The 24,106-nt window shown below is 46.1% G+C and overlaps 1 protein-coding gene across 1 annotated transcript; it reads right to left on the reverse strand.

Moving 5' to 3' along the window:
* Positions 1–2,527: 2,527 nt before the first annotated feature.
* Positions 2,528–18,407, reverse strand: LOC147973593 (uncharacterized). Its single transcript, XM_087524730.1, has 6 exons — positions 18,378–18,407; positions 16,642–16,809; positions 16,509–16,582; positions 3,877–4,327; positions 3,221–3,497; positions 2,528–3,126 (listed from the first exon to the last, which is right to left on the reverse strand). Exons 1-6 carry the CDS (start codon positions 18,405–18,407, stop codon positions 2,528–2,530), a joined length of 1,599 nt encoding a protein of 532 aa, XP_087380856.1.
* Positions 18,408–24,106: the final 5,699 nt, after the last annotated feature.

Raw genomic sequence — 24,106 nt, forward strand, 5'->3', positions numbered from 1 at the left:
AAGGATCCCCTCATGGCGGCTTACCGCCGTGAAGTTGATGTTGTGGCTGGGCACTTCAAGGGTTATCAAGTGGCACACATTGATCAAAGGAAGAATGAGGCGGCTAATGCTCTAAGCCGGCTGGGATCTCAACGTAAGCCGGTGCTGCCTAACACCTTTTTGGATGTCTTGCATAGCCCTTCTGTTAAGTTACCTACAGAGGAAGACTTAGCTGTTCCAGACCCAGAAGCACAGTTGGTGGCGGCTCTTCACGTCATCCTAGATTGGACAGTGCAATATTTGGCTTACATGACTCGGGGAGAGTTGCCTGAGGATGAGATCTTGGCGAGACAAATCATCCGGCGGTCTAAATCTATGACAATTGTTCACGGTGAGTTGCATCATCGCAGTGTCACTGGGGCGTTTCAACGTTGTGTGTCGCCTACGGAGGGTTAGGAGATACTTCATGAGATTCATGAAGGGGATTGCGGTCATCATGCCGGCTCAAAATCTCTCGTGGCCAAAGCTTTCCGTCATGGTTTTTATTGGCTGACAGCTCACGCTGATGCAGATCTGGTTAGTAAATGTGACGGGTGTCAAAAATTCTCACGACGAGCTCATGTGCCGACTCAAGAGTTAAGGATGATTCCAATTACTTGGCCGTTCGCAGTCTGGGGGCTTGACATGGTCGGACCTTTCAAGAGGTCTAAAGATAAAAAGACACACCTCCTCGTGGCGGTTGATAAATTTACAAAGTGGGTTGAGGCAGAGCCGGTCAGTAAGTGTGATGCAGCCATGGCGGTTCAGTTTATGAAAAAGGTGATCTTTTGTTTTGGTTTTCCACACAGCATCATAACTGATAATGGCACTAATCTCTCCAAAGGTGCCATGGAAGAGTTCTGTCAACGAGAACATATCCGGCTTGATGTTTCGGCAGTTTCCCATCCTCAATCCAATGGTCAAGCAGAAAGAGCCAATCAGGAGATCTTGAAAGGTATAAAACCCCGGCTCTTGGTCCCCTTACAGCGGACGCTGGGTTGTTGGGTGGAGGAGTTACCTTCTGTGATTTGGAGCATCAACACTACACCTAACAGGTCTACGGGTTATACTCCTTTCTTCATGGTTTATGGAGCAGAGGCGGTCCTGCCAAGTGACATCCGTCATGACTCGCCCCGATTGGCGGCTTATGTTGAAGCTGATAATGAACAAGCTCGTCAGGATACGCTTGACTTATTGGATGAAGAGCGAGACTTGGCAATAGCCCGCTCAACAATTTATCAGCAAGACCTGCGCCGCTATCACAGCCGCCGGGTTAGATCCAGAACCTTTCAGGAAGGTGACTTAGTGCTTCGGCTCACCCAAGATCAATCCGACATGCACAAATTATCCCCTCCTTGGGAAGGACCCTTTGTGGTCAGCAAGAGCCTGAACAACGGGTCATATTACCTCATCAATGTTCGAGAGCACAAAGACTCACGTAAGTCGGAAGAGGAGACCCGCCGGCCGTGGAATATCGCTCATCTTCGGCCTTATTATACTTGAGCCGCCGGCTCTCAGGATGTACATATTTTGACGATGTATATATTATAAAAGCTATAAATCAGGACCTCTGTCTTTTTTCATCCTCAAAAGTTTACATGTCTTCCTTGTCATGACGTTGAAATAACCAACAGGGAGCGGATCATATTTAATCTGTCTTTCTACTTGATACGGCTTATGATCATATCTGAATCTAGCCAGGATCACTTGGGGGCTTCCTGTTCAAACATAGGTCGTATTCGAACCAAAGAGAACATAGCTGTCGATACCCACCTGATCGGCATCGCCAAATCCACTGGGGGCTATATGATCGTATCTGAATCTTAGCTTAACCCCTTTGGAATGGTTCACTGATCGTATTTGAATCAGAAGCCTTTGAATTTTGTTTATTACTCGTTATACTTTGTAAGTATGAAATATTTGACTGCTTTTGAGATACTCTTGAAAGTGTTTATGGGGTGGTTTTTGTTCCACCGGTTTAATATGGATCAAATAAAGTTGTCAGTTCATAGAAAGCGTCATATGTGCCAAGTTTTAGGAGTTAAAACTTATCCTCATTGTTTGGTCGCATAAGCCGGCGAGATCACCGAGAGAATCACAAGTATGCTGTTATGATCATGTCTAACAGGTGTAATCGCAAGCCGGCCTTTATATGATTTTTTGGTTCGCACCCCGGGTTATCAATACCTTATGTAACCCCCGATGCGATAAATCGCCAAGGGACTTGTGTTTGTTTTGTATGCAGGGCAATACAAGCAATTTTCTTTTAAAAATAAAAGAAGCAGAAGACCAATATAAACCGGAAGCATATAATGACGACGGCTTAAGAAAGTGTTGAGCATCACAAACATGCATGAAGGCATGGCAAAAATCAAGTGTTTTCCTACCCTATTACAAGACTCCTCGAGTCTGGATAATGAAGCATTGTTTTTTCACAAGACATAAACATATGACGCCTGGTGGTTCACTCGTTTGGCTGACCCGAAGCTTCCGGGTTATCCTTCTCCGCTTATCCGTCGGCTGCCCTATCCTGGAAGGTTGATGACGACCAGTCAATGCCACTCAAGGCTTCAAATTCAGCCTCATCGTCAATTAACCCGATTGGATCGACTTCAGGGGTAAAGGTATGCTTACGAATTGGAGGTATCAGGCTGACGGCATCGTAGTGAGGCGTTGGGAGTCTCCGGTTCTTGCTGTCATAACCCGGCTGATACTTGGTAAGATCAGTATCATTCCCGATAAGAGTAGCCACAGGGCGTATCTCCCTCACGCAGGCGGTGAAATCCTTCTCCTCAAACAAAGTGCCATCCTTCTTCAAACTTGGATAACCAAGGGCGATGTCGGCCGGATCTAGCTCTGGCAGCCACGCCTTGGCCCGGCTCAATGCGGCTATATCTCCGGCTCTTGCAGATGCCCGCCTTAGCTCTTGGACCCACTGAGGTAGCACAGCGAGCCGCTTTAGCATGTCAGCCAAGAGATGGGGAACATCATTTGACAAAGCTACAACGGCCAAAGCACGTTGTGACCCAGTGTAAAGTTGCTCCATCAGAGTATAGACTGCCTTTAGCTTGACCAGCATGTTCTGGTTAAGGTTCGTGCTCCTGGGGCCTGTGTTAACAAACATCAGGTGAGTTGGAGGTAACAATTGAAATAGTCATCAAAAGAAGGTTTGCGGCATTTAATGTTTGCACAAGTGGCTTACCAAAGATCGCTGAGACCATTTGAGATATTCGGCGCTTTAAGCTGGATAGCTCGGCTGTTGCTTCTGCAAGTGACGCATCTACTTTCTCGGCTCGGGTGACCAAGGTTGCTTTTCCATCAGCCCAAGTTTTCTTGTCAGCTTCAAAGTTTTTCTTCAATTTCTCTTGTTCAGATAAGCTGAACTCAAACTTGGAGTTGGCCTTTTGGATTTCAATCTCTTGAGCCGTCAGGCGATTCTTAAGATCAGCAATCTCCGATTCAAATTGACTTATGGTGGCCTGCATCAATGCCGGGTTATAGTCAGAATTATTATAAAGGAACATTAAGTCCCAAGCACTTTGCAAGCAAAGATACTTGACACTTGGGGGCTAATGTATGATGAAGAACTCTGACTTGCTGGGGCGATTCATGGAAGTTAAGTCCCAAGCACTTTGCAAGCAAAGATACTTGGCACTTGGGGGCTAATGCGTATTGCAAGTTCAAAATATTATGCTACACCGGTTTAAATATCTTGTTCTAAAGCCGGCCTTTGAGATAAGCCGGTCGTCTGGCAAGCAGTACTAAGTGAATTCTGAGTCTATAGCATATTGTCTCATAAGCAATAGACTTGGGGGCTGGTATAGTAAGTATAAGTAAGGAAAAGTAACAAGGTCATACCTCAGATTTTTGTTGTATCTGCTTCACCATGTCAATCTCCAGGTCACGACTGCTGTGCACTTGGTTTATGTAACCAGAGACAATCTCTCCAATACTCAGATGAGTATAGTCAGTGACATCCAGCTTGGCCTTTTGGCGCTCCAAAAGTTCCTCCTTAGCAGAGCACTTGGCAAGAACAGTGGGCCGTCCCGGTTCAACAAACTGAGTCTTAAGAATCTCAACTTCCGAATCAATTGTCTTGGTTGGGTTAGGATTCTCCGGGTTATCAGATCCCTCAAGAGTTTGTTCAGTGGGCGGGTCAGAAGTTGGTGCTGGAGTGTCATAAGCCAGTTCAGACGGCGGCTCATGCGTGGAGATATCAGGGGCAGCCGCTCCAAGCTCCGGTTCAGTCACGACCGCTTCTTCGGCCAACTTATTTTTCTTTGCCCTCTTACTGGGCTTCACTTGTACGCTGTGTACAAATCAGAAGGTTTAGTATAAAAATATGAGCAAGTTAAGCATAAGGTAAACATGTCATCATTACCCGGGGCAGTTTTGAAAGCCGGCATGTTGGATTGCATTAACTCTCCAGAGCAAGGTGAAGTATCCTGATAATTTGAGTCAGATGAATTGAGGGGTTGATGAATGAAACCCGCCAAAGGTAAGAAGGAGCGTAAGTCGGAGATAACCTCAGCATGGCGCTTCCTTGTCACATCAGGCAAGCCAGAGGAGAGTTCCACGTCTTTGCTGGTCCGGGTCTGCCTCCGGCTCTCATAAATCTATCGCTTCAAAAGAAATTGAGGATCTTGCACTAGTGCAGAACCAAGCAATAGCACCGGTTCGTAAGGCCCTTTAGTGCCGGTTTGGTAACCGGCGCTAAAATGTAGGCACTAAAGCCCCCCCCCCTTTAGTACCGGTTCAGCACGAACCGGTGCTAAAGGGCAACCACGTGGCACGAGCCAGCTTCGGGGGCAGGGAGACCTTTAGTACCGGTTGGTGTCACCAACCGGTATTAAAATGTTTGGGGGGTTTTGGGTTTATGATTTCTTTTTCATTTAATTTTGTGTTTTCCATTTAATTCTTTTTCGTTTGCTGGTATTTTACGATACTACATATTGTACACGTTATGCATATATATAAATAGAATTTCTAGTAGAACGACCGATCATAATAGATATATATATATATATCATCGAATGTCTCACAACCACCATTAATTAATTCACACATATATACACACATGTATATATATACAATTTCTCCTAATTGGTGCCATCGGAGCCAGTGGCATTAGCCTAGCTAATTGGTGCCTTCGGAGCACGATAACAATTGGAAGTGGTTCATGTGGGCGGTAGCGGGTAATAGTATTCTCCTTTGGGATCTATGACCTGGTCGAGCAAAAATCCCGCTATTTCCTCTTGAATTGCTTCTATGCGGTCCTGTGCTAGGAGCTTGTCCCGCACCTCTTTGAACTGTTAAGAAGGAGATCAATATGCATGTGCATTAGTTGTGTGACTAGATATCGATAATGGTGTAAAAGTTGTGAATAGTGTTCTGACAATCGATATCGTACCCACTCCTGTCTTTGAGATTTGCTCCTTTGGGACGCCATCATGCGAATGTTCTCGCAAACGTAGTATGCACATAGATCATTCCTCGGCGCCTGCTTCAGGGCCTTTACGAGAATGGAATTTTGATCAGATAATAATTAATCAAGCATGAGTATTAAAGAGATGGCAGCTAGGTAGTACTACTTAATTACTTACCTTGGGTCGATACCATTTCAGACTTTGTTTCCATGGGCCTGGAGTGACCCTGATGAACTTTGCCCAAGCCCTGCCCGCCGACAAAGAAAATGAATAAATGGGTTATTAAATAGTTGTTATCAGGAAATGACGAACTAATAAAATAGGCTGAGATATAGTTAATAATGTTACCTGTTGACTATCCCCTTCACGATGCCGTAATCACTTGCTTTCTTAAGTAGCGAGTCTACTACTTCAACTGTTCCTTGATCAACTTTAATGATTAACAAGATCCAGTGAAATCTGCATGCACACACGTTTGCATGTCTTAATTAAGCGGGCATATGTAAGCAAAAACATGTAGCTACAGCTAGTAGGGAAAAGCAGAATTTGTAGTACAAGACAGTGTGACTCACTGGAAGTTGTAAGGAAGTAGTATATCTTCATTGTATTTGAGTTCCTTGAAGAACTGTAGCATGCTTTCCTCTACACATTTTGCGTGATATGGATCTATTTTCCATGTGTATTCATTAATGGTATTTGGATCAACGAACCCAATGCCATAGCGTCCACCTTTTTTCATTTCATAAATCTTCGTCTTGCATAATACCACAGAAAAGAATATAGTGAGGATAATTACAGGTAATGATTGATCAAAATGATCAGCTAGCTTGAGACTTAAATTACAGAAAGAAATAACTTACAGAAAATAGCAACTGACGATAGATTTGTCAAGTGCGTCTTTATTGTATAACTGAAAAAGTTCTGAATACTCAACGGTCACAGCTTTCTTATGGTAGTAATGCTCCTCGTTGACATTCACCATGAGGGACTCTCGATTGGAAATCTTGGTAATGTCCATGTACCATTGATGCAATGCATACATTCTCGTTGGGAGCTTATTGACTTCCTCTGGCTCGACCAAAGGTTGGCCCCGGGCATATTTCCGTTTTATTTCCTCCTCTCCAGTCGGAGACATGGGCTCGATATCGAGGAGTTGTCCAACAGTGATCCCGATCGATTCAGCCTGCGCAATATGCTCCTCGGTTATTACGACATCGCCCATCCCGGGAACGTTAACGGTTTTCCCACAATAATATTGGGCGCGCCTACTCTCATGTGTTGTTGGCACAACAAGCGGGGGGATTGATTGCGCCGCCTGTTCTCCCAGCTGGGGAACGGTTTTACCGCTCCTTTTGCCAGCTGATTTGCTCGAGCTCGAGCTCGCCTCTTTCTGTAGACGTGCTCGATTTAACTTCTTGATGTGGCACTCATAGTCTGAGTCAACAGGCTTGGGAGCTGGTGGTCTAGCCATACGAATGAAGTGGTCAATCTTTTCCACAGGCACTTTCTCCCTTGGCGGCAGTGGCGGTTTCAGTCCAAAATGGGCTTCCACCTCGGCCATGGCTACGTTTTCCTCCTCGGACTTGTCGTAAGGCCTCTGCGAAAGAGGCGCGAGGCTTCTTGGACCATATTGAAATCGCTTGCCTCCGCCTGTACCTGCAGTACTACCTTGACTTGTACCGCTATGCACCATAGCTGAGGCGTCTCTCTTCCATGATTGCTGAGGCAGCGAAGACGGCTGACGTGGCTGAGTTGGAGGAGGAGGAGTGGCCTGAAGCTGTGCCGGACTTGGAGGAGGAGTTGCCTGAAGCTGTGCCGGACTTGGAGGAGGAGTGGCCTGACTCTTTGCCGGACTTGGAGGAGGAGTGGCCTGAAGCTGTGCCGGACTTGGAGGAGGAGTGGCCTGACGCGTTGGTGGACTTGGAGGAGCGGGAGTATGCTGACTCGGTGGCGGACTGCGACGAGGAGTCGGATGACGCGGTGTCGGTGGCCTTGGAAAGATGATGCAATCCTTTCTCCATAGGATGATACGATGGTTGGCCTCTCCTAGTGTGTGCTCATCGTTACCTCCAGGAATGTCAAGCTCTAGCCCCGAATATTGATCCACCACCTCATCAACCAAGACACGAGCATAGCCCGCTGGAATCGGGTTGCAATGGAAGGTTGCCTCGGGGGGATTTGTAAAAGCAAGGGCGTCCGCCACCTTCATGGATATGTTCTTCATTTTGAAGTGTAGCTCGCAGTTAGTGTTCTCCATGATGTCATCCACTGGGTAGCTATCCAGCAATGCGTCGCCCAGGGCGGAACCCACGCTGCTTCTCAGCATGGATGGGACGGTGCTATCCATGGGTGGATCATCCGCTAGCTGCTGAGACCCCCTTTGCTGGCTAAGTAAGTCGATCTGCTCCTGCTGCCGCTGGAATTTGATTGCCAAGTCCGCGTGCGCTGATTCTAGGCCTTGAAGGCGTTCATAGTCTAGCTTCCTCTGCTCCTCCTCCATCCTCCTCTTCTTCTCCTCCGCAATCTTCTTTCTCGCACGGGTTCTGTAGTCGGCGTTCCAGTCCGAAAACCCCTCATACCACGGAATAGCGCCCATGCCTCGTGTTCTTCCTGGGTGTTCAGGATTTCCCAGGGCACGCGTAAGCTCGTCGTTCTCTCTGTTGGGCTCGAACAACTCGGATCAAGCCTCTTCTATTGCAACAAGTAGCTTATCTTCGGCTCCGTCCAGACATGCCTTCTTGGAAACTTTGCCTGTCTTCGGGTCCAACTCCCCCCCATGCGCATAGAACCAAGTCCTGCACCTGGGGGGCCAGCTCAATGTTTCTGGAGTGACACCTGCATCCAGCATCTCTTTCTCAGACTTATCCCACTTAGGCAATCCCACCGCATAGCCACCTGGCCCCAGCTTATGGAACTTATCCTTTTTTGCGGCATTGGCCTTGTTTATTCTCGACCGTTCCTTAGATAATTCTGAATCCTTGAATTTCACGAAATCGTCCTAATGAGCACTTTGCTTCTCTAGTACTCCCTCGAATACTGGAGTCTTCCTTCCTCCATTGACGTACTTGGCCCATTCACGAATCTTGTGGTTCTTGAATGCAACCGCCATCTTCCTAAGAGCATGGTCCTTGACTTTGTCCACATCTACTTTTGTGAAATGATCTGGTAGGGTGAAATGTTCCATGAGCATTTCCCAAAGCAAATGTTTTTGTCTGTCGTCGACAAAAGTAACTCCTGGACGTGGCTTTGATGGCTCTCTCCATTCTTGAAGGGAGATCAGGAGTAGGTCCTTCACAAGAACTCCGCACTGACGAACGAACTTGTCCGCAATCTTCTTAGGCGCGAATGGTTCGCCATTAGGTTTGATTGCCTCGATATTGTACTTTACGCCCTCCTTCAACTTTTTGTTCGGGCCTCGTTTCGTCCTGTTGCCTGAAGATTTGCTCGATCCGGATGGCTGAAAGAAGAAAGATCGATTCGTTAATATATCTTCAAGTCATTTAAAACATGTGATGATCACCAGATGCCTTCTTATATAAATATATATACCTCGCCGGTCTTTGTTGTTTCAAGATCAACATTTTCTTCGTCATATTCATAGTTCACGACTTCATCAATTCGGTCATCGCGATCGAATATCATATCACCCTCCCGGTGTTGTTTAGATATTCGGAGCCGTCATAATCTTCTTCATTCTGATCATCATCTGGCCCGCGAGGATTGCGTATGATATTGAATAGGGCCTCTTCTCCCTCTCTGCCGGTATTGTCTACCATAGGTTTTGTTTAACTAATCCAAAAGAAATATATTCAAATTACAATGCATGGATGCAATCAATTAATAAGGAAAAACTGAATCAATCATAGTACATAATAAGCATCATCGAATATAATCTCGAATACGTCGTCTCGAATAATAGATATAATCTCGAATACATCGTCTCGAATAATAGATATAATCTCGAATACATCATCTCGAATAATAGATATAATCTCGAATACATCGTCTCGAATAATATATAATCTCAAATACATCGTCTCGAATATTATATATCGAGTACATCACTAGCTAGGTAGCTAATAAAGATCGAATACTATAGAAGAATCTAGGACACTCGCAGTTCCTTCGGCGCGGGCGGTGGACACCCAAAGATAAGGAACCCTCACAGGATCATAGCTGAAGTGAGATCCCTGAAGAAACTGCCAGGTATTGGAGAACCTGCCGCCCTCTAATGCAACCATGTAGCGATGGACGTGCTCGTCCTCCTCCCTGACACGGCGACGTACCTCCTCCGGCGGGGCCGGCTCCCTCTGCACCGAAACTGGCCCACGCGAATGCCACCAAACGAGATCAGGGTCGACGACGGGACCCGGGGCCGGGTTCCTCATCAAGTGGCGTGCCCCTCCAGGCAGCACCTCCCAGTGCCAGCCCGACGGAGCCCAGTCCCGGACATGGGTCAGTCGGACGTCGTCGCGGACGGGTCGACGGCGAGGATGCGGGTCGGGCATCGTCCAGAACAAATACTAGCTATATGCCCGCAAAAAGTAACATTTTTTAATGATTGGATTTTGATAACTAAAATTTCTAACATTTCTATATAACTAACATTCCTATAACATTTCTAACAATGCTATATAACTAACATTTCTATAACATTTCTAATATTTCTATAACTAAAAAACAGATGAAAAAAAATTATAACATTTCTATATATATAACTAACATTTGTATAACATTTCTAATATTTCTATAACTAAAAAACAGAAAAATTTCTAACTTTTTTCTAACTATTTCTATAACTAAAAAATAGAAAAATTTCTAACAATTCTAACTATTTTATAACTATTTCTATAACTAAAAAACAAAAAAAATTCTAACAATTCTAACTATATTATAACTATTTCTATAACTAAAAAACAGAAAAAATTCTAACAATTCTAACATTTCTATAACATTTCTATAACTAACTATGTGTGTGTGTGTGCTCACCGGTGAGGCGAGAGGCGACGGGGGGCGGCGACGGGGACGATGACGGGCGCGGCGATGACGGGGATGGCGACGACGGGGACATGGACGGGGCGGCGACGACGGGGACGGGCCGGGGCGGCGAAGACGGGGACGGGGCGGCGATGACAGGGACGGGGACGACGCGGGACGGGCCGGGACGACGCGGGACGGGCCGGGACGGCGCGGCGGTGACGACGGGGACGACGGGGCGGCGACGATGGGGACGTGGGCGGCGACGAGGGTTATGGAGACGGGGCGGCGGGCGACGGGGCAGAGGAGAAGAAGCAGAGGAGAAACTAAAATTTTTGAAGTGTTTAGTTATATAGGATGGACCTTTAGTACCGGTTGGAGCCACCAGCCGGTACTAATGGCCTGTTTTGGCCAGGCCAAGCGGCGGGAACCGCACCCCCTTTAGTGTCGGGTGGTGGCTCCAACCGGTACTAAAGGCCCCCCTTTAGTACCGGTTGGTGCTACCACCCGGCACTAACGGGGGTGCCCTGGCGCAGGTGCGGTGCGAAATGTTTAGTCCCACCTCGCTAGCCGAGGGGCGTCCGCACTGGTTTATAAGCCCCAGTGCGGTAGCTCCCTCAAGCTCCTCTCCAAAGCAGGCCTACTGGGCCTAAATGTTCTCTGCTGCCCTGTGGGCCTACTGGGCCTTTGCGGGCCTGCATCCTGGCCCAACAACAGGTTGGGTTTCTAGTCGTATGCAGGCCGCTATGGCGCAGTAGGTGGGCTTTTTTTCTTATTATTTTTTTTGCTTTATTTATTTTTGTTTGAGTTGTTTTTTTGCTTTATTTAGAGTTTCTTTGTGAATATTTTTGCTTTAGGTACAAAAAATTACAAACTTTCTGTTAGTACCGGTAGTTTACAAATTTGATTAGTTTAAATTTTGATTTATTTGAAATTTGTGTAAATCACTAGTTTGTGAATAACTTAACTTTGAGAATAGATTTTTCAGTGATTCTTTTTCCTTATGTTTAATATTAGTGTCTTTTATCATTATATTCAATTTGGTAATGCTTAGGTTATTTAAAAAAATGAAATTCCTTTTGTAACGGATGAGTTTTCGTCCGAAACCCTGATACTTCGAAAGAGATTGTCCATTTAGTACACGAAGTGCATCCAGTTTTTGCGGTAACCCTCTCTACTTTTTTGCACATGCTATCTGGGTGAAATTATGATACCATGCCAACTTTCAACCTTTTCTGAGTTCATTTGAAATGCTTTTCAATTTCAGGGTCATTTAGCTTAAAAAATCAGTGAAGGCATGAAAGAATTTGTTTGCACATAAAATTTCTTCGCGTTTCAAATGCCAAAACACATAACTACCCTAACTATTACAGAGATTCCCTCCTGGGTGTGAAACACATAAGAAAGTGATTATAGTGAAGCCGATCACATCCCGGATCTTTGGGTGTGAAACTTTTTCTTCGCGTGTGTCCCTTTGCGCCGTAACCATGGAAAATCTTCATCATTTAACGGGATGCTCGGGTCAATATTCACTGTGAATGGAGCAATTTCATCAAACTTTTCATAATCTTCTAACATGTCTGTCTTGTCATCCACTCCCACGATGTTTCTCTTCCCAGAAAGAACTATGTGCCGCTTTGGCTCATCGTACGATGCATTCCCTTCCTTATCTTTTCTTTTTCTTGGCTTGGTAGACATGTCCTTCACATAGAAAACCTGTGCCACATCATTGGCTAGGACGAATGGTTCGTCTGCATACGCAAGATTGTTGAGATCCACTGTTATCATTCCGTACTGCGGGTCTTCCGTTACCCCGCCTCGTGTCATATTGACCCATTTGCACCGAAACAAAGGGACCTTCAAACCACGTCGATAGTCAAGTTCCCATATGTCCTGTATATAACCATAATATGTTTCCTTTCCTGTCTTGGTTTCTGCATCAAAGCGGACACCATTGTTTTGGTTGGTGCTCTTCTTATCTTGGGCGATCGTGTAAAATGTATTACCATTTATCTCGGACCCTTTGAAAGTCATTATATTCGAAGATGGTAACTGGGACAGCAAGTACAGGTCATCTTCAATAGAGGTGTCATGCATGGTACGTGTCTGCAACCAGCTGGCGAAACTCCTGGTTTGTTCACGTGTAATCCAGTCATCAGACCGCTCCGGGTGTTTGGAGCGTAGCAAATTCTTGTGTTCATCCATATACGGAGCCACCAAGGCAGAATTCTGTAGAACTGTGTAGTGTGCTTCAGTGAGAGAATGTCTGTCCATACATATTATTTGTTCCCCTCCTAGCGTGCCTTTTCCATCCAGTCTGCCCTTATGCCGCGATTCAGGAACACCAATTGGCTTAAGGTCAGGAATAAAGTCAATACAAAACTCAATGACCTCCTCATTTTCATGGCCCTTGGAGATGCTTCCTTCTGGCCTAGCACGGTTATGAACATATTTCTTTAAGACTCCCATGAACCTCTCAAAGGGGAACATATTGTGTAGAAATATAGGACCCAAAACGTTAATCTCTTCGCATAGGTGAACTAGGACGTGCGTCATGATGTTGAAGAAGGATGGTGGGAACACCAACTCGAAACTGACAAGACATTGCACCAAATCATTCTCTAACCTTGGTATGATTTCTGGATCAATTACCTTCTGAGAGATTGCATTGAGAAATGCACATAGCTTCACAATGGCTAATCGAACGTTTTTCGGTAGAAGCCCCCTCAATGCAACCGGAAGCAGTTGCATCATAATCACGTGGCAGTCATGAGACTTTAGGTTCTGGAACTTTTTCTCTGCCATGTTTATTATTCCCTTTATATTCGACGAGAAGCCAGACGGTACCTTAATACTAAGCAGGCATTCAAAGAAGATTTCCTTCTCTTCTTTGGTAAGAGCGTAGCTTGCATGACCCTGATGTATGCCATCTTTTCCGTGCATACATTGCTGGTCCTCCCGTGCCTCAGGTGTATCTTTTGTCTTCCCATACACGCCCAAGAAGCCAAGCAGGGTCACACAAAGATTCTTCGTCACGTGCATCACGTCGATTGCGGAGCGGACCTCTAGGTCTTTCCAATAGGGCAGGTCCCAAAATATAGATTTCTTCTTCCACATGGGTGCGCGTCCGTCAGCGTCATTCGGAACAGGTTGTCCACCAGGACCCTTTCCAAAGACCACCTTCAAATCCTTGACCATATCATGTACATCAGCACCAGTACTGTGGCGAGGCTTCGTCCGGTGATCCGCCTCACCTTTGAAATGCTTGCCTTTCTTTCTTACGGGATGCCTGCTCGGAAGAAATCGACGATGTCCCAGGTACACATTCTTCTTACAATTAGCCAAATATATACTGTCGGTATCGTCCAAACAGTGTGTGCATGCGTGGTATCCCTTGTTTGTCTGTCCTGAAAGGTTACTAAGAGCAGGCCAATCATTGATGGTCACGAATAGCAACGCCTTTAGGTCAAATTCTTCCCCCATGTGCTCATCCCACGCACGTACACCTGTTCCATTCCACAGTTGTAAGAGTTCTTCAACTAATGGCCTTAGGTACACATCAATGTCGTTGCCGGGTTGCTTAGGGCCTTGGATGAGCACTGGCATCATAATGAACTTCCGCTTCATGCACAACCAAGGAGGAAGGTTATACAAACATAGAGTCACAGGCCAGGTGCTATGGTTGCTGCTCTGCTCCCCAAAAGGATTAATGCCATCTGCACTTAGACCAAACCATACGTTCCTTGCGTCATCTGCAAACTCCTTCCCGTACTTTCTTTCGATTTTTCTCCACTGCGACCCGTCAGCGGGTACTCTCAACTTTCTGTCTTTCTTACGTTCTTCTCTGTGCCATCGCATCGCCTTGGCATGCTCTTTGTTTTGGAACAAACGTTTCAACCGTGGTATTATAGGAGCATACCACATCACCTTGGCAGGAATCTTCTTCCTGGGGCGCTCGCCCTCGACATCACCAGGGTCATCGCGGCTGATCTTATAGCGCAATGCACCGCATATCGGGCAAGCGTTCAAATCCTCGTACTCATGGCGATAGAGGATGCAATCATTAGGGCATGCATGTATCTTCTGCACCTCTAACCCTAGAGGGCAGACAGCCTTCTTTGCTTGGTACGTACTCTCGGGCAATTCGTTGTCCTTTGGAAGCATGTCCTTTATCATTACCAGCAACTTTTCAAATCCCTTGTCAGATACACCATTCTCCGCCTTCCATTGCAGCAATTCCAGTGTGGTGCCCAGCTTTTTCTTGTCACCTTCGCAATTCGGGTACAACAATTTTTTGTGATCCTCTAACATGCGCTGCAACTTCTTCTTCTCCAAATCACTTGCATAGTTTCTCTTTGCATCGGCAATGGCCCGACCTAGATCATCAACGGGCTCATCCGATGCCTCTTCTTCAGCTTCTTCCCGCATTGCCGGCTCAGCTTCTTCCTGCATTACCAGCTCAGCTTCTTCCCTCATTGTTGTATCATCATATTCAGGGAACCCATGGCCAGGATAGTTGTCGTCCTCCTCTTCTTCTATTGTCTTCCATCATAACCCCTCTTTCTCCATGCTTGGTCCAAACATTATAGTGGGGCATGAAACCGGACTCAAACAGGTGGACGTGAATGGTTCTTGACGTAGAGTAATTGCGACCATTCTTACAGTCAGCACATGGACAATGCATAAAACCATCCGCTCTCTTGTTTGCCTCAGCCGCAAGCAGAAAAGTACGCACGCCGCTAATGAACTCGGGAGAGCATCAGTCATCGTACATCCATTGTCGGCTCATCTTCAATACACAGCACCGAAAACATCAAATTAATACAATACATAAAGTTCATACATAAAGAGCATACAACACTTCAATGCAACAAACAAATAACTCTCTAGCTAAAGAATTTAAATGCAACAACAAATGCGATCAAGATCGCAACTAAGGTAACAATTGATCCAACAGCATAATGATACCAAGCCTCACTATGAATGGCATATTTTCTAATCTTTCTAATCTTCAAGCGCATTTTCTCCATCTTAATCTTGTGATTAGCGACGACATCGGCAACATGCAACTCCAATTCCATCTTCTCCCCCTCAATTCTTTTCAATTTTTTCTTCAAATCCTCGTTTTCTCTTTCAACTAAATTTAACCTCTCGACAATAGGGTCGGTTGGAATTTCGGGTTCAACTACCTCCTACATAGAAATATCTATGTCAACTTGATGGGCATAATTTGTCATAAACACGAAATGCAATGAATAGTTTTAAAAGAGAATATACCACATCCGAATCATAACCCGGACGAGGGCCGACGGGGACAGATATCAAAACCATGGCACTATGCATAACAAACAACGTATGGGTAAGATAATTATATGAGTAACTATATATCCAAATCACACAAACATCAATTTTTTATATAAAACTTCATGAACAAGAGGCTCACCACAAGGTGGTGCCGGCGACGGGACGTTGCGAGCGATCGACGGTGGTTACGACAGAGATTTACAAGGTACTAAGTAAACCACACCTATATATGCAAAACTAAGTGTTATTTTTGACCTCAAATTGCATATAAATCAAATACTAGCACATATATATAATTCCTCCCAAATTACTAAACTCAAAAATCAATCACTATATAAAGCATTGCACGAGCTAATCTAGCAATGAGAGATGAAAGGAAAGAGTTGCTAACCTTTGTGATCATTTGAATGGATGGGGGCCTTCAAATCTTGGGCAAAATGTGTGATGAGCTTGAGAGGAAGAGGGAAAAGAACAGAGAGGAGAGGGGAAAGAGGAAGAACAGAGCGAGCTCGGGTGGACGAAGGGTCTATGTAGGACGACCTTTAGTATCGGTTCGTGATACGGCTCGGTACTAAAGGTGCTGGAGGGGCCCCGGACTGACAACATCCTGCCACCACTCACTTTAGTACCGGTTCGTGGCACGAACCGGTACTAATGAGAGCGGCGCGGCTAGCCGTTGGAACCGGCACTAATGTGCTTCACGTTTGACCCTTTTTCTACTAGTGTTGGTAAGCTAAAGGATGTGAAAATCTTACTTTCCGGGTCACTCTTCGGATTTTCTACCGCGGCAAAGGCTCGGAGTCGGAGGAGAGTATAGTTACCTCGTCCTCAACGGCTTGGCTGTTTCCCGTATCCTCCTGAAAAGAGTTAATGTCAGTAAGGTGATGATAAAAGAGTCAGGGAAGTTAAGAGTTACCTCTTCTTCATCGTCATCAGTGTCATCTAGCTTAAACATATCTGAAGCGCTTGGCTTCTTTTTCCTTGAAGTTCCTGTCTTGGCGGATTTCCTCTCGGCTCTTTTGACTGCTCTGGCTCGCTTGGCAGCTTCATGGTCATATTTGACCTTCCAGAAATCATCATTTGCCTGTAAATAATGATAAAGGGTTATGAGTAAAAACAGGGTATAACACAATAAAGGTAATTGGTGAGGATAATGACTTACTACAGGGGCCGGATTCTTCTTGCAGAAAGGAAGAAGGCCGAAGGCACTACTAACCACCGAGCCCTCTTTCAGTAAGGATTGGGTCATGGCTTCAACCATGTAATCGGGTAATTCATCAGGACTATGACGCAGCGGGTCATCCTTCTCGCCTGAGTAACTACACATTAAGCCGGGGCGGCGGCTTAACGGAATCACCCGCCAGGAGATCCGGACTCGGACCAAATCAATGCCATCTAAGCCGTTCCCCAAGAGAGCTTTGATTTTCTTGATGGTGGGAGTGAGTGAAGACGTTCAAGCGCAGTTAATTTATCCGGCAGCGGGTGGTTGGATTCAAGGCGCAGAGCACGGAAGCCGGACAGCAGGTTTTCATCAGCCGGAGAAGTGTCCTGGCAATAGAACCATGTCTGGTTCAAATCCTTTGGGTGACTTGGCTGTTCAGCATAAGGGAAAAGGCAGTCTCTCCGCCGCTGAATTGAGATACCGCCAAGTTCCAGACTGGGCCCATTGGCACGTTCATTCTGCCGGTTTAAATAAAACAATTCCCTGAATAAAAGTAAGTTGGGCTCTTCTCCAAGGTACACCTCGCAGAAGACTTGGAAGTTGCAAATATTTGACACGGAATTGGGCCCGATGTCTTGAGGTCTGAGGTCAAAAAATTGCAAAACATCCCTAAAGAATTTTGAACCGGGTGGAGCAAATCCCCGGTTCATATGATCAGTAAAAACGATCACTCCACCCTCCTTGGGTTGAGGTTTTTCCTCTGACGGGTCAGGAGCGCGATAAGACATGACTTCTTTCTTGGGCAGATAGTCGGTCTTCACGAAATCAGACAATGTGCTTTCAGTAACAATGGACCTGACCCAGTTACAGGTCACAGGAGCTTTGGGAGCCTTAGGTGCCATAATGCAGATGGAAGCCTATGACAAAATAATATTTTTCTGGTTCAGTTTAACCCGGGGGAAAGCATTTTAAATTCTATTCAAGAAGGCGGCTTACAAAGGGGCCTAATGACATATGGCTAATGATATCTAGTCGGTTAAGCCGTTGTGAATATCAGAAGCAATTAAGCTATTTTAAAACCGCCAGGAGTTGACAAGGATGTGATTCTGTAACGTATCTTTTAAACCAGCGGTTGCTGTGGATAGACAGATCTAACAGGAACAGATTTTGCCTAAGTGTTGCACAAACAAGTTTCGCATCTAGCAGATATTATTTTGGATCAAACAGATGTACAGAAAGGAAAATATTCTAGACCTAAAAGCAGTACAGATGAATTCATAAGCTTAAATGAGGCCTATTTACAAGCGAAAGGGGATCTATTTGTATTAAAGTTGGGGGAGGAACAGCTATCGCGCGAGTTTGCACTCCTTTGCAGATCAAATCAGGTTGCGGAGGTGAAATCCATGAAGTGGTCATGACGAACAACGATGAACACCGGCGAACTTGAAAAACCTAATGAGGATCTGAGACAGGGATGTAAAGGAATTTACAGATGCAGATTGGCTGCGGAGGTCCGCCATGGATCTCTGGTCGGGTTCAGGTTGATGCAGCGTCCTGAGTTGGCGAAGACGAGGAGTTCGGCATCGGCGGCGGAGCTCGAGCAACAGAGGAAGGTCGAGAGAAAGAAGAGGACCGAAGGGGGAGGATGGAAAAGACCTAGGTCGTGCCTCTTTATAAGGAAGAGCTGACTGAGAAGGCGCGAGAAACGAGGAGTCAAGGCATCATTGCCCAACGACTCCGACGCCTCGATTTTCGCAACAGTCAGTAAGGATAAAGATCCATTAAAAGATATGACAGAATAAAATATGGATTTAATGGAAGATGACATCACGGCGGGTTATCATGGATCCAGAAGATGACATCACGGCGGGTTATAACCTTTGCGCAGACAAAAGACAGAAGGCCTTTCTTTAAGGTATTTCAAGATTGACATGAACCGGTTCAAATCAATCTGGGGCCTAATGTTGGGAATATAACTATTTGTGTAAGCCGCCCAGGAGGGGCCGGGTTACACAAAGGTGATTCATCATATGAAGCCCAAGATCAAACATGAAGATGGCGGTTCAATAAAGGGTCTAAGGCCCACAGGCGACCTACGGCCCATAGAGATAAACCGCCGTGATGGCAAGACTTGTATTATAAGGCAGGATTAACTAGTCACCGAGCCGGACACTGTTTATGAGCCGGCCGGGACTCTTTAGGTCGCAGGGCGTCAACCCGTGTATATAAGGGACGACCTGCTGGCGGCTTAGGGCAAGAAACAACTCATCGAGAGCTGGGCATAGCGTATTTCCCTCCCTGGTCATCAAAACCCTAGCAATACCAACCAACTAGACGTAGGCTTTCACCTTCATCGTAAGGGGCCGAACTAGTATAAAAACCTTCTCGTGTACCTTGTCCCGATCAACCCCTTTAAGCTTCCTAGTTGCGATGGACCTACGACTAAGTCCTTTCACAAGGACATCTGCCGTGACAATTCCAAGACAAGCTGACTTGTCAATTCAACCACACCTGGAAACTTAATATCTGCAACAAAGTGTTTAGTAGCAAAGTAATATGATAGTAGTGGTAACAGTAGCAGCAAAGTGTTTAGATGCTCCAGGTGTCAGCCAGTTATTCGCCGTCTTTGCCATGTCATTTGCTTGCATGTTGCTCTTTACCATGTCATCATCTGCATTGCATCATCATGTTTTTCAAAACTTGCATCCGTCCAGGTCTCCCAGTTCTATCTATTGTCCGTTCCGAGCCCTTTCACACTCGCACGCGCCTGCGGCACCTCCGAAATATTATTTTATAAGTGGCATAAAAATGTTCTCGGAATGGGATGAAACTTGGCGTGCGCTGTTGTTTTAGAGTAGGTAGACCGCCTGTCAATTTTCGTTCCATTCGGAGGTCGTTTGACGTCCTAACGGTTAACTGCGTAGCCCAAAACCCCTCTTTCTTTGCAGCCCAGCCCCCCCTTCACCACAGCCCTTTAGCCCATCCAAACCCTCTCCATGCTCTCGTTCATTGGATCGTGATCGTGTGGGCAAAAACCACACCTCATTTGGACTCTCCTAGCTCCCTCTACCTATAAATATGTGCATCTCCCCCGAATTTCGGGTCCAAACCCTAGTCTCCTTCCACATCGCGCCGCCGGACAAGTCCGTCCACGCCGGACGTGTCCGCCGGACGCGTCACCCCGGCCAATCAGAGGACGACACCTCAGCCTCCGCCGCCCCGCGCCCAATCCCCCACCGCCATGTCAGCGCGCCGCCACCCTCTCTCTCCCCCGCGCCCGCCGCGGCCCGCCAGGCCCGCGTCCGGCCCCCGGAGCCCGGAGCCGCCGCCGCCGCCCTGTCTCGCCGCCGCCACCGCTCGCCACTCGCCGCCACCGCTTGCCGCTCGCCGCCTCCCCCGCAGGCGCCCGCGCGGCGCCCGGCCGCCGCCCCTGCGCGCCGCGGCTTGCCACCTCACCGGCGCGCCCCGCCGACCTCGCCGCGCCGCCTCCTCGCGCCTGCACCGCTGCTCGCCGCCGGCGTCGCCTCGCGCCTCCGCCCTTTTCCACCGCCTGCCGCGCCGGAGCACGCCGATGCCGCCTCTCCGCCTCGCCTCGCCATCACCGGCGCCAACTCCGGTGAAATTCCGGCCGGATCCGGATCGGGACCAGATCCACCGGTCCCCGATCCAAACGCCTTTGCCCGTCCCCGCACAGCTCCGTCCCGGAACGTCTCTGTTCACGTTTTCGCCGGGTATAATTCTCTAAGTCCCCAGATCTGTAACAATTTCATGCCACCTTCATTGCATCATATATCCATGATCGTAGCTCCGTTTTGCATGTATGATATATGAAAATGTTCACCATGAGATGATATTCATTTTGTTCCATTGGGTCTCGTTCATTTGAGTCCATCTTGATGTCCAAATCATGTTGCAAGAGTGCTATATGAGTTTAACTATTGTCTGTTAACAAAACTTGCTCATTTGTCATTTTGTATCTTTTTGCGTGATTTTCTTTTGAGCATGAAGTCTACATGTGTTACGAGATACAACATGCCATCTTTGCTGTGGTGCAATCCACTCTTCATGATATGCCATGTGTTGATTGTAACAAGCTTGCAAAGTAGCCTCCATGATGTTGCTGATTTCTGTGACTTAGTCATTTCTGCTAAGTCTGAGTCTGTTACATTGTGATGCTATGTAAACCTGCTGCTACTGGTTACTCTATGCATAATCTGGAGATGTTCACTAAGGATGTTTGGTTATCCATGTTATGCTCTATCCATCCATGCCCTTGGTTGCATTTATAGACTGCTGTATCTATTTTTTATCATGCTCCAAACTTGCTAAATAATGTTGCTGTCAGCCTGTTAACATTAAGTTCAGTTTTGCCATGTGTGTTGCTATTGATCCATGCACCCTATGTCTATGCTATTGCCATTCATAGCTTCATAATTGTGTCATCTTACTGCAGTTTTACTCCACATGCCATGTAATGCTCTGTGGTGAGCGGTACAAGCTCACCAACATGCCTACTTATCGTTGTTCCTGCCATGTACTGTTATTTTCACCAAGTCTGAATATGTCATCTCACTTGCCATGTTTGCATGGATGCTACCATGTTTTCTATTGATCCTTGGTATAAGTTCAGTACGGGAGTGTTGTTAAGTGCTTTTAGTAATAGCATTCCATGCAAAAGTTTGCCATGATAGCTTGCTGTAACATGTTGTTTGATAGCTCTAAACATTGCAACCTGATGTTATTCCTGCCATGTCTAGTGAATTTCTGCTAAGTCTGTGTGAACTGTTATTATTTGCAATCTTGCCATGTCCTTTTTAGCATGTTCTAGTGATTTCTGGAGATAGCTCAGTGTTCATGTTTTGTCATGCTTTACCTTAACATCACGTTCATGCCATTTGTTTTCATGCCGGGGTGCTGTAGCATATTGTTTTGATGTTTGTAAGTTGCCTAGTTGCTGTTTTGGACAGCTTGTCCTTTAAACTTGTTTCGTGTGTATGTGTTGAACCGTTGCTCCGTTTTGAGTGTGCTCTATATGAAACTTGCTTAGTGTTGCATGTAGTTTCATGTTACCTTGTTGCATCCATGTTTTGAGTGTGTTTGCTTGATGTTTGTATGAATTTTGCATCAATGCCATGTTAAACTTGTTTTGCTCATATCTTCTAGGCCGTAGCTCCGAATTAAATGAACTTTATATGTAACTTGACTAGAATTTCGTGTAGATCATTTTGGTGCATCTTAACTTGCTGTTTAACAACTTGAACATAAGGTTTATTCAGATCTGGACCAATTTCGAAATTTGCATATGGGGACTTACCAGAATTGTTACATGCTGCTTCCAGCCTCATTTAAATTTGCTTTGATGAGCTGCTCTTGTATGCATCACCTCTTGCCATGAGTAGCTTCATGTAGCCTTGTCATGCATCATACTTGGTTGAGCATCATGTCTTGTTTATGTGTGGTGTGTTTACCATGTTGTGTGCTTCTTCTCGATAGTTCCCGTTTCGTTGCGATCGTGAGGATTCGTTCGACTACGATTGGTTCGTCTTCGTGGCTTCATCTTCCTCATGGATTCGTGCTTCTTCCTAGAGGGATTTCAGGCAAGATGACCATCACCTTGGATCTCATTACTATATTTGCTATGCTAGTTGCTTCGATGCTTTAGCTGTGCCGCGATACCTACCACTTGCTTATCAAGCCTCCCAAATTCCCATGATAGCCTCTAACCTTTGTCACCCTTCCTAGCAAACTGTTGTTTGTCTATGTTACCGCTTTTGCTCAGCCCCTCTTATAGCGTTGCTAGTTGCAGGTAAGATGAAGATTGCTCCATGTTGGATTATGTTTATGTTGGGATATCACAATATCTCTTATTTAATTAATGCATCTATATACTTGGTAAAGGGTGGAAGGCTCGGCCTTATGCCTGGTGTTTTGTTCCACTCTTGCCGCCCTAGTTTCCGTCATATCGGTATTATGTTCCCGGATTTTGCGTTCCTTACACGGTTGGGTGTTATGGGAACCCCTTGACAGTTCGCTTTGAATAAAACTCCTCCAGTAAGACCTAACCTTGGTTTTATATTTTCCTCACCTAAGCCTTTTTCCCTTGGGTTTCTGGAGCCCAAGGGTCATCTTTATTTACCCCCCCTCCCCCCGGGCCAGTGCTCATCTGAGTGCTGGTCCAAACTAGAGCCCCTTGCAGCGCCACCTTGGGGAAACTCGAGGACTGGTTTTAGTTGTATGGACTGCTCATCCGATGTGCCCCGAGAACGAGATATGTGTAGCTCCTATCGGGATTTGTCGGCACATTCGGGCGGCTTTGCTGGTCTTGTCTTACCATTGTCGAAATGTCTTGTAACCGGGATTCCAAGACTGATTGGGTCTTCCCGGGAGAAGGAATATCCTTCATTGACCGTGAGAGCTTATAATGGGCTAAGTTGGGACACCCTTGCAGGGTTTAAACTTTCAAGAGCCGTGCCCGCGGTTATGTGGCAGATGGGAATTTGTTAATATCCGGTTGTAGTAAACTTGAAGTAAACTCTTCTAAAATACACCAACCGTGTGCGTAACCGTGGTTGTCTCTTTTCGGGGTTGTTCGAGAGGAGAACATGGTTTTTGGGTTATGTTTGATGTAAGTAGGAGTTCAGGATCACTTCTTGATCATTACTAGTTGACGACCGCTTGTTAAGCTCCTCTTCCCGCTCTTGTTTCGTAAGTTAGCCACCATATTTTGCTTAGTCGCTGCTGCAACCCCACCACCTTATCCCTTCCTTACCCATTAAGCTTTGCTAGTCTTGATACCCATGGTAATGGGATTGCCGAGTCCTCGTGGCTCACAGTTTACTACAACACCAGTTGCAGGTACAGGTTATGCGATGATCATGACGTGAGAGCGATGTTGACTTGTGTTGGAGTCTTCTTCTTCGTCGATCTTGGGTTAGGTTCCGGGTCGGCAGCCTGGGCTAGCAGGGTGGATATTGTTTGAGTTTCTGTTTGTGTTCCATCTGTAGTCGGATGTTGATCTCTTGTATGATGTTGATGTATTCTGGGGGCATTTGTGCCTTATGTATGTATCCCCAACTATTATGTAATGGTATGATGTAATGATATCCACCTTGCAAAAGCATCCTGAAGATGCGCTTCTATCCTTGGTGGGACCTTCGAGTTCCTTTAGGATAGGGTCGCATCTTGGGCGTGACAAGTTGGTATCAGAGCCTCGACCGAC

This window comes from Triticum urartu, chromosome 5A, assembly GCF_056163025.1.
Source record: "Triticum urartu cultivar PI428250 chromosome 5A, HENAU_Tu73, whole genome shotgun sequence".
In the NCBI taxonomy this organism is placed as follows: domain Eukaryota; kingdom Viridiplantae; phylum Streptophyta; class Magnoliopsida; order Poales; family Poaceae; genus Triticum; species Triticum urartu.

Excerpts from the sequence above, each read along its gene's own strand:
- LOC147973593 (XM_087524730.1), bottom strand. The coding sequence starts at position 18,407 with ATGGCGGACCTCCGCAGCCAATCTGCATCT. Across the intron at positions 16,810-18,377 it reads TCCGCAGCCAATCTGCATCT|GCAAATGATGATTTCTGGAA; the intron begins GTAAATTCCTTT and ends CATTATTTACAG. Across the intron at positions 3,127-3,220 it reads AATGGTCTCAGCGATCTTTG|GCCCCAGGAGCACGAACCTT; the intron begins GTAAGCCACTTG and ends TTGTTAACACAG.